This window comes from Zingiber officinale, chromosome 1B (assembly GCF_018446385.1).
Source record: "Zingiber officinale cultivar Zhangliang chromosome 1B, Zo_v1.1, whole genome shotgun sequence".
Classification (NCBI taxonomy): domain Eukaryota; kingdom Viridiplantae; phylum Streptophyta; class Magnoliopsida; order Zingiberales; family Zingiberaceae; genus Zingiber; species Zingiber officinale.
Window position 1 is genome coordinate 84,370,264 of NC_055986.1, and position 9,658 is coordinate 84,379,921.

Here is a 9,658-nt window from a genome sequence, read left to right on the forward strand (position 1 = left end):
TAAATGACGTAAATTAAGTTTTATTGTTCATTTAATTTTAAGTAATTTTATTTTGATAAAATAGTAGGGATTTATTTTCCTTTTTTATTATTATTTTAATATAAATATCTATGCTAAAATAATATGATTCTAATATACAAAACATATATGAAAAAAATAGAAGAATTTATTCAATCTCATGATAGATTTATTATTAATAATCAAAATTAAAATTCAAAAATAATATAATTGAAAATGTAAATAAAAAACTAATTAAATTTTCATCGGAAGATAATATTTTTAAAAAATTATCAAAAAATTATGATAGAAAATAGTTAATATATTTAAAAGAGTTAGATAAAGTATTTTGATTTTGTTGTAAGAGTTAATAACTTTAAGCCCCCCTGAATTTTATAGCAAGTTACATTTTGCCCTCCTCTATTTAAAAAACTACACTCAACCCCCCTTTGACATGAAGTAAAAAGGAAAAAAAATAAATGACCAAAGTAACTCTAACCTAAATCAGACTTCTAGAAGAAATTGAAAATAAAAATAAAAAAATCTCACAAAATCGTTGAAAGCTTAACCTTAACCCAACCTAATTTATATATAAGCCCAAAATTTCACTTGTTCCTAAAAAATATTCTCAGAAAATTCATATATGCACTAGCATAAACAACAGAAAAACAGTAACTCTGAATTCTAAATTAATGAATCAAAATTAAATGAAGATAGAACAAAATTTATCATTAAAAATCAAAATAGCAACCATTTATGATTTAGAAAAAAAATCACCCTTTTAATTTTTGCCCAAAAGTAAATTTTCATTTCAAAACAATACCCTCTTGAAATGAAAAGTATTTTTAGCTGTTTTGAAATGAAAATTTACTTTTGGACAAAAATTAAAAGGGTGAATTTTTTCTAAATCATCAAAGGGTGTTCATTTTAATTTTTAATGATAAATTTTGTTCCATCTTCATTTAATTTTTGATTTATTAATTTAGAATTTTGGTTTTTTTTATTTGATAAAATGAGTTTTTGAATGATTATTCCTTTCGGAGTTGCTGTCTTTTTGTTGTTTATACTGGTGCATGTATGAATTTTGTGAGAATACTTTTTCTAGGAACAAGTAAAATTTTGGGCCTATATATAAATTAGATTTGGTTAAGGTTAAGCTTTCAACAGTCTTGTGGAATGTTTTTATTTTTATTTTTCATTTTTTTCTAGAAGTCTGATTTAGGTTAGGGTTATTTTGGTCATTTACGTTTTTTTTCCTTTTTACTTCATATCAAAGGGGGCTTGAGTGTAGTTTTTTAAATAGAGGGGGGCAAAATGCAACTTGCTATAAAATTTAGGGGGGCTTAAAGTTATTAACCCTTGTTGTAAATTATTTAGTCAAAAAAATTATTAGAGGGTTAAAAAAAATTTCTATCTAAGGTCTCGTGGAACCTTGAGATGATCCTGTTAAACTCGATTCTTAGATGCATGGAAAATTAAGAAGACATCTAATCATTGCACCATTACCCCAGAACAATAAGCTCACACTTACATTTCAATCTATGGAGGTCCATCGAGGTAAAATGAACCTTAATAGACCTACATTGTTTAAAGTGAAAGTATAAGGGCAAAGATGTGTTCCTAGGACCACAACAAACCGTTGGTGGTCTCACACTTCCTTTTAGCTATATATTTCTATCAATGTAAAATTATCATTTCACCTTAATAAATTAAATCTACGAAAGTTTGAGAATATGGATGGTCCTAATTAGGACCTCCATGAGTATATTGTCGTTCTCAAATTTACATTTTTGACATGTGAATATCAATTAGGGTGAAATAATCATTTTATTTTGATGAATCTATATAACTTTAAAAAGCAAGTATGAAACAACCAGTGCGCGCTTAAGGTTTTAAGAACTAATTGTAAATGTAAGTCCATCAAGTGAAATGTATCCAGTTGAATTGACCAAAAGCTCATTTATGTTCTTACATTTATATTTTGAATAATGTAGGTCTATGAACGTAAAATGATCCTTTTACATTAAGAGACGCATTAAAATATAAGCGTGGGACCATGAATTTGCTTTTCGAGGTTCCAAGGATTCATTAAGATCAAGATGAAATCATGTGCCACTAGTGTATTATATTCCTAGTGCTTCCACCAATTATTCATATTCCAATATCAAAATATTGATATCCTTACTGATCTCTAATTAATTCATTAAAGAATGACAGATTTATTATAATAAATCTGAGATTAAATTACAACAGACATATATTTTCGGAAAAAAATTTGATGAACATAATCAATATTACGTAATAATTATATCAAAATATTGATATTTATAAGTCCATTTAGGTGTAAATAATTATTTAAGGATTTTACTTAGTTTTGCTTTATATAAAAGAAACAAGTTGAGTTTTCTTTATCTCTCTCTTTGTCTTGTCGAATTAAACAAACTCTGTTGAGCTGTCATCAGGCAACTTATGAAGTCAACCGTCAACGGACGAGAGATTCAGTTACATTTAAAGATAAGAGGCGTTCGAGCCGGCGGGAGCTGGAAAAAAGAGGTCAATGGAGTTCCTCTGCGGCCGCCGCGCCGCCTCTCCGCCGGGGAACGGACCAGCGCCGTCGGACGCGCGGCCTTCAGGGGAAAAGGCCGTGACTTCGGCAGCGCCGGATAAGCGGCGTAGTCGAAGGGCGGCGCTACCACTGTGGAGGCCGTCTCTGGCGTCCATCTCGGAGGACGGCGCCTCCGCAGGGGCGCCGACGCCGGCGGCAGTGAAGAGTGGCGGAGCGGGAAGAAAGATGGTCAAGAAGAAGCCGAATTCATCGAAGCCGCCGGCGGTTAAGGACGTCTACAAGTACGTCAACATGCACGAACTGTAAATTATATATACATATATATATTCCCAATCTTCTCCTTTCTGCTCTGGAATTTCAGACAAAAGTTCTGTAATTCTCGTACGCCTTTAGAATCTGAAAAACATTAAATTGGTCGTCGCTTCAGGCATTTTGGATCGCTGCCCACGTTTACTCCAACAGCCTTTCTATTCTGATGATCGATTCATGGTATTAATCGATGGCTTCACTGAGGGATCGGTAAGTTGCTTCCTCAGGATATACATGCATGTTGATGTATTTATTGTGTGGCTTTAGATGTTGTTTTAAATATCATAATTAACTATTGTAATCTTTTCTCCTTTTTACTGATGTGAAATTGAAATAATAATATGTTATCATCACTGTGCACAGATCTAGCTTAATTTCATCAATCCAGTGGTTTTTCATTTTCAGAAAAGGAAAAAAAAAAGGAAATGCAAATTGAAATAATGTCTAATGTTTTGCCTGCCTGAAGGCAAGCATCTTCAGACAAGCATCGCTTCTTTCATCGACTACTCTTGATTAAAGGTAGTTAATAACTCTAAAGGACTCGATCGTATTATAAATTCGTCTAAGTCTGTCCATCTTTACGAACTAACAAACACTTTTAAACAAAAGTATATATTTGATGGTCATAAAGGTCTCAGATTCAGATCAAATTGTAATCGTCACACTCCTAGGGGTCCTTTGAATCAATTTATATATTTTTTTTCTAAATTTTAAAACTTTAAAGTCATCAAGTCCTGCTAACCATAAGTGTTTGATGATCTTAAGGTCTTAGATTTGTGTCAAATATGCATTGTTGCCTTGTTAATGTTCTCATGAGTTTATCCATATTCTAGTTTCCAATTAAGCCCTTTAGGGTTTTAGAGGTATTGCTCCACTTTTGGTGATAGTCTATTCGTATATATTCTGTTTCAGATTGAGTCCTTTCGAGCCACAGGAACTTTTGTCAAAAGGTATTTATTTGATGGCCCTAAAGACCTTGAGTTTGTATCGAATGGAGGCATTGTTGCACTCGTAGTGTTGGCTTTATCCATATTCTTGTTTCCAAATGTTGAGATTTTTAGAGTCATCGAGTATTTTTTTTTAATTAAAAGTATTTAATGGATATAAATATCTCAAATTCATACCAAATGCCTACGGTTACACTTCTAGTAGTCATGAGTCTATTTGTTTCTTTACTTTCAAGATTTAGAGTCCTTTAATATCATCAAACACTTTTAGTCAAAAGTTTTTGTTAGTCCTAAAGACCTCGAATTGCCGTCGGACATTATTACACTTCTAATGGTACTATGAGTAGACCTGATCATTATTCAAAATCGACGATTCAACAATTTAGAATTATCGGATCAATAATTTTTGATAGGTCAACTCGAAATCTTAACCGCTCAAGATAATTACGGTTCATGGTTCGAAACCATTGATTCACGGTTCGATTCACGGTTTGTCACGGTTCAAAATTATTATATTGAAAAAATTTTAAATTTATTTTTAAAAAGGACTTGCACTCATTTAAGTTGCCTATGTATCTCCTTAGGGTATAGGGGAATCAAACCTCACATAGTTCTTTTATATTTTTACCCGTCTACATTTGAAAGTGACATTTGTAACAACCACTTTAAGGTATCAAAAATTTTGCTATCTGCTTTATTAAAATCAAAAGAAGTCATAAAATAATTTTCAAGTTACTATGTGGAACTTGAGGATCCTCATGGACGTTTCCTCCATTCTTTTAATAAAAATTGTGCTTTTGTAAATTTTAAATTACTACTGATAGTTTGTTGTATTTCAGAAATATTAGTTTGTGTTCCATATTTTAAATAATATTGATTATAAATATTATATAAATAAATTCTAACATTATATATAATATTAACTGGATCAGGAGAAGAAGAATCTTTAATTGGAATTAAAACGTCATAATATAAAGTTAACATTTCTTGTAAAACTTCTAATTTAAATATAAGATCTAAAGCAAATACAATTAAATAAATTTAAGGAATAAAATAAAAATATTTTTCCATTTATTTTTCATAGCCAATATGTAAGAAGATAAAGATTTATTATTAATATGCTCATTTAAAACTAATACTATATTAGAACAAATTTCTAAAACTAATTGAGCAGTGAGATAATAAACACTAGAAAGTTGTTCGGTTGCATTATTAAATACTTTTAAATTTTTCATAAATACTATTACAAATATCCTATTTGATCCAGTGATGAAAAGGGGGCCCTACCAAGGATGGGTAAAAGTAGGGAAAACCAGTTGACGTGGAGGGTAAAGTCAAGAAAGATCAAGAGATGTTGTCCACAAAGCAGGCGAAGTCGGTCGAACGACTGAGTTATGGTCAGACGGATGGACTGCATTCCCAGACTGGCGAGCAAGGACAAGCAAACAACATAAGGTTACGAGATAAACAAATAATACATCCCCCAGCCATCGTGCCTGTCGAGCGAGCGGCATGTCCAGTCGAGGGAGGAGCCCTCCGGGTACGAGAAAGTTAAGTGAAGGGAGAATGCCCTATTCAGCAAAACTAGGCAAGGCGCGTCTCGATCGAGCGACCATCGGTCAGCTTATAGTGGGACCCACTTATGTATTGTTAGTTGCTACTCGGAATACCGTTCTAGTTCCCCTGCACAAAAATTTGTGTAAGCATAGAGCTATCCTAGCTACCCATGTGCTCTACTGAAGTTAAATTTGGATTACAAACGATGTTTAACATTATTAATCCAAATTATCCTTCAGAAGTTAAACTTAGATTGGAAACGATACTTAACATTTTTACTCCAAGTTTGACCGATGTGGTCTTCATAAGTTAAACCATATTACAGAAGTTAATTAAATATCTATTTCAAAGATCGGCTTCCAGGTTAAACATGATGAGGCACTAGGCCTTCTTGGATATGAGATCATCCACAACTTCCTAGATAAAGTCTTTCAAAGAAATCGGATATTTAACTTCTTATAGTAAACTAGGTTTAACTACAGAGACCTCAATAGAAGCACAATATTGAAACATGAAATTGAAAAATAAAATCGATAACAAAATGATAACCTAAAACCGATAGCCTCTTGTGTTTGGTTTTTCAAGATCTATACAAAGAAGATGAACTAGTTATGATGCGGAAACAAATAACTAGTTATACCTTTTTTATAGCTTATAGACCTCTTGATCTTCTATTGTATTCCTCTCCTTCTCTTGGATGTCGTGTGGATGACGATCTACCAAGATGAAATCCACCCAAGCTTTCTTCTCCTCCAAGACTTTCGAGCCACCAAGGGATGTCAAAATAGAAAATTTCCTTTCTCTTCTTCTTCTCTTCCAAGTAGTCGGCCACCAAGGAAAAGGAACTTCTTGATGTGCCGCCGACCTTGAGAGAAAGAAAACAAGGAGCAAGGGAAGAAGCAAGGGTCGGCCACACAAGGATCAAGAGAGGAGACTAAGGTCATATTCTCATGAAGGTTCCCTCTTCCTCTCTTTTATAATCCTAACTCAAGGCAAAAAAGGAAAGTTTTAAAATAAAATTAAAACTTCCTTTTAATCCTTGCTAATGACTAAAAAGAAAAGTTTTAAAACAAAAAATTAAAACTTCCTCTTAAACAATACATGGCCGACCACACAAAAGCAAAAGAAGAAAGATTTAAAACAATTAAAATCTCTCTCTTTTTAAATTTCCTATTATACATGGAAATAAAGGAAAGTTTTAAAAATTAATTTCTCTTTTAAAACATGTAGACATCTATAAAAAAAATGAAAGATTAAAATTAAAACTTCTCTTTTAAATTATGGTTACAAAAAGAAAATTTTTATCAAAATTAAAATCTCTCTTTTAAACATTATAGATAACTACAAATAAGGAAAGATTTTAACAAAATTAAAATCTCTCTTTAATCCTTTGTAGAAAGCTATAAAAGGAAAGATTTTAAAAATTTAAAACTTACTTTTAAAACCATGTGGATGTCTATAAAAGGAAATTTTAAAAATAAAATTTCTCTTTTAAATCCCTTCATGAATGGCTATAAAAGGAAAGATTTTATCAAAAATTTTATTTTTTAATAAAATATCCTTTTCTCTTCTTATCATGGCCGGCCCCATGCTTGGTCATCAAGCATGGCTTGGCCGGCCCTAGTCTTGGGCTCCAAGCTTGGCTTGGCCGGCCACTAAGCTTGGACTTCAAGCTTGGCTTGGCAGCCCCCTAAGCTTGTGTAAGAGGCTGGGCTTTGGGTGGATAAAAAGCTTTATAAATAAGAGGCTACAACAGGAACCGAGAGGAGGAATTGGTTTTGGTTTCCCGATGAGCTTGAGCTTCCCATATTCGCCCCAAACACCCAACTCAAGTTCATCAATAATAACTCATACCACTAAAGAGTTATTATTGCACTACCGCACCAATCCCATATTACAATATGGGTTCCTTCCTATCATGAGTGTGTTAGTCTCCCTGTGTTTAAGATATCGAATGCTCACTAATTAAATGAGTTATTGACAACTCACTTAATTAATATTTAGCTCCAAGAGTAGTACCACTCAACCTTATTGTCATGTCGGACTAAGTCCACCTACAGGGTTTACATGACAATCCTTATGAGCTCCTTAAGGGGGCATCACCAACCTAGATCACTAGGACACAGTTTCATTCTATAATCAACAACACACCATATAAATAATATCATTTCCCAACTCATCGGGCTTATTGATTTAACGAAATAAATCTCACCCTTTGATAAATTAAAGAAATAAATATTAAGTATACATGCTTGTTATTATATCATGATTAAGAGTACGCACTTCCAGAATAACAGAGGTCCTGTTCTTTTTTTTATAGTCAGTATAAAAAGAACAACCTCAAATGGTCCTGCTCAATACACTCAGAGTGTACTAGTGTAATTTTATAGTCAAGATAAACTAATACCAAATTACACTACAACCATTCCAATGGTTTGTCCCATTCCATCTTGGTTGTGAGCAACTATTTATAATTTATAAGGAACTGATAACATGATCTTCTGTATGACACCACACACCATGTTATCTTCAATATAAATTAAATAAAAAACTACATTTAACATATAAATGTAGACATTTGACCAATGTAATTCTTATTTCAAAATAAATATTTACAAAAAGCTAAGCTTTTAGTATACACCCTAACAATCTCCCACTTATATTAAAAGACTATGCTGTCATACATCTGATTCTCATCCCCTCAACATGCCCATCAAAAACTCTCGCCGGAAGGGCCTTAGTGAAAGGATCTAGGTTATCTGCTAATGCAATCTTGGCAACAACAACTTGTCCTCGTTTTATGATGTCTCGTATCGGGTGGTACTTGCACTTAATGTGTTTACTTGCCTTATGGGCTCGTGGTTCCTTCGAGTTTGCTACTGCACTACTATTATCATGATGATAATTTTGGGCAAACCAGGAATCACATCTAAGTTCATCAATAAGTTTCTGAGTCATACAACTTCTATGGTTGCCTCAGAGACTGCCACATACTCAGGTTCTATGGTGGAGTCTGAAAGGCATTTCTGCTTTACACTTCTCCATTGTTATGGCTCCACCTCTAAAGTAAACACAAAACCCCGAGGTCAACTTACTATTGTCTCTATCTGATTGGAAGTCCGTATCCATGTAACCCACAGGGAGCAAATCATCTGCCTTGTAAACTAGCATATAATTTCTAGTCCTTTTCAGGTACTTCAATATATGCTTTACGGCAGCCCAATGTCCCTGTCCTAGATTACTTTGATATCTGCTAACCATGCCCACGGTAAAATAGATATCCGGTCTCGTGCATAACATTGCATACATTAGGCTTCCTACAGCTGAAGCATAAGGAACTGCCTTTATTTCCTCTATATCTTTTGATGTCTTAGAGACATCTCTTTAGATAAAGATACTCCATGCCGAAAAGGTAGAAAACCTTTCTTGGAGTTTTGCATGTTAAAACGAGCTAGGATAGTATCAATATATGAAGCTTGGGATAGACAAAACATTCTTTTCTTGCGAACCCTTATTTCTTTAATCCCAAGAATATGTCCGCATTCTCCCAAGTTATTCATATCGAATTTCTTGGACAACCATACCCTTACTTCTGACAACACTTTGACATTGTTGCCAATTAACAAAATATCATCTACGTATAGTACAAGAAATACCACCATGTTTCCGTCACACTTCTTGTATACACAAGACTCATCCGGACACTGAATAAATCCATAAGACAAGATTACTTCATTAAACCGAATGTTCCAAGATCTTGAAGCTTGCTTCAGTCTATGGACCGATTGAGCTTATATACAAGATGTTGGTGCAGTGAGCATCAGATGATCGAACCTGAGTTTTTATTATGGTAAAGGGTTCAAAGTTAAGCTATGGTGTTATCTAACAAGGTTCATAGAGCTTGCAGGAAAGTCCTAAGTGATACTTAGGTAAAAGTCCTAGCTGCGGCTAGGCAAGGTGAAAACGCTAGGGTGTGGTAACCCTAGGTCCTAGGGGGTGGTAACCCTAGGTGAAAGAAAATCCTAGGGAGTGGTAATCCTAGGTCATAGGGGGTGGTAACCCTATGCGGAAAGTCTTGGTAGGTCGAGGGCTTCAGGCAAAAGTCCTAGGGGGTGGTAACCCTAGGTGGAAAGTCCTGGTGTCGTGAACCAGGTGGAAGACTGGACGGGTCGGGGAGCGGTCGTCCAGCAGAAAGTCCGGAAGCATCGAGCGCCGAGCAAAAGTCCAATCGATCTGGAGGATCACACTGACAACAGGTAACTCTCCTGAGAGGAGTAGATGA

General features: G+C 34.1%; 1 protein-coding gene across 1 annotated transcript; it reads left to right on the plus strand.

The window, feature by feature from the left end:
- The first annotated feature begins 2,535 nt into the window (after nucleotides 1–2,535).
- LOC121975821 lies at nucleotides 2,536–3,097 on the plus strand. The gene is made up of 2 exons (XM_042527728.1): nucleotides 2,536–2,844; nucleotides 2,991–3,097. Exons 1-2 carry the CDS (start codon nucleotides 2,555–2,557, stop codon nucleotides 3,037–3,039), a joined length of 339 nt encoding a protein of 112 aa, XP_042383662.1. The 5' UTR covers nucleotides 2,536–2,554; the 3' UTR covers nucleotides 3,040–3,097.
- The last annotated feature ends 6,561 nt before the right edge of the window (nucleotides 3,098–9,658 follow it).